This window comes from Austrofundulus limnaeus, unplaced genomic scaffold (genome assembly GCF_001266775.1).
Source record: "Austrofundulus limnaeus strain Quisiro unplaced genomic scaffold, Austrofundulus_limnaeus-1.0 Scaffold26, whole genome shotgun sequence".
Lineage (NCBI taxonomy): Eukaryota > Metazoa > Chordata > Actinopteri > Cyprinodontiformes > Rivulidae > Austrofundulus > Austrofundulus limnaeus.
Window position 1 is genome coordinate 553600 of NW_013952428.1, and position 1480 is coordinate 555079.

At 36.4% G+C, this 1480-nt stretch overlaps 1 protein-coding gene across 1 annotated transcript in view; it reads right to left on the minus strand.

Annotated features, from left to right (window-relative positions):
• dmgdh (dimethylglycine dehydrogenase) overlaps positions 1-1480 on the minus strand; it is a gene marked incomplete at its 3' end in the record, with an annotated part of 47996 nt that overhangs the window by 3312 nt on the left and 43204 nt on the right. The window contains 1 exon segment of the mRNA XM_014004686.1: positions 386-551. Coding sequence (XP_013860140.1) covers positions 386-551 — 166 coding nt within the window.

The window sequence follows — 1480 nt, forward strand, 5'->3', positions numbered from 1 at the left end:
AAAGATCAACAATATGCTACTAACAACATGACAAAGGCTGACATGCATAAAAGGGCTTGGACCCCGGTCATAACTGCTTTGCAGTTCTAGTTTAGATTTGGTTTTCTGATAATTTACCAGAAATATAGTAAGAACTTATAGGGCTTTATATCTCAGTGTTGCTTTTTTAACAAACCCATGAGAGAGGCTGTTGGTTCAGTTTGGTCTTTTCTTATGTCCAAAACATAAAAATAATGAAAATTTTCACCAATTTATTTCATGTCTTTAATTTCAGGATGTAACAACTATTGTGTATTAATGTGTATTAAAACTCCTAATTGCAATGTTGCACTGCATTATTGTATTTTTTAGCATTTCTTTAACTCGGTCTGTAAGTTTAGGCTACCTTTGGCATGGTGTTAGCAAACAAGCGATCCAGCAGCTTGATGGAGTCCTTCCCCTTCACAGTGAACTTGCCAAAAGGTGTGAGGTCGATCACGCCCACTTTCTCCATCACTAGTCTGCACTCTCTGCCGACAGGTCCGAACCAGTTAGTCCGTTTGAAGCTGGGCCTGAACACAGGACCAAAAGACCCCTTTCAGGTTTTGTGTCTGATATTTAAACAAGCAGCTACAGTTGGAATAGCTGAGATTTACGTATCTCCTGCTGGAGTTCTTCTTTACTTTGTTGATGGCATTTTGCTAAAATTGAAAAAAAAAAAAAAAAAAACTAAAACTACAACTTTTGTATTTGTGTTGGCTAAAGCTTTAAAGGGATACTTCAGATCTTTTAAGTAGAGGTTGTGTGAAAAAATGATCAGTGTTGTTTGTTTTTTAATGTTTTAATTAAGCAAAGCAATCAGCATGACATGATTTATATTTCTCTACACCTCCTGAGGCAAAAATGTAAACATTGAACAAAACAAGCATTTCAGATAAGAATATTGTTGTCTGACTGCAGAACCATTTATCCACACAGGCTAACACGAGGACTTTCCATTTTTACTTGACCAGGGGAAAACAGTGATGGTGCAGAGTGGTTTACGTTATCAGTTGTTGCTGTATTCCTAAAATTTCTGTCTAACTTTAAGTTGATCTGAACAAAAAGTTTTTGCTTTTTTTTTAAAGGGATCCATGATTAGTTTTAACAGTAGACTTTATTTGATAAACATATATTTTACCTCTAAAATAAAGAGGTAAAAAACTGTAAAAAATACTGTAGGCTGTTTAGTTTTTATACTTTTTAAACTAAAAGTTAAAAATAAATTTTAACACAGACGGAGCCATTTTATTTGCACACAAAGCATTCTGGGTAAATGATGACGTGGATAGGTCCTCGGTGCGAGGCTGCTAGCGAGCTATATCCACCCTGAAGGCACAGAGCTGCTTCATGGAAGAACAACCTCAGATTAGCCTGTTAGCCTTCGCTCTAGCCCTCATGCTATATTGCCTTATATGTATTAGCTCAGTGCTAGCGCAACAAACAAGCTAACCTGTTGTCC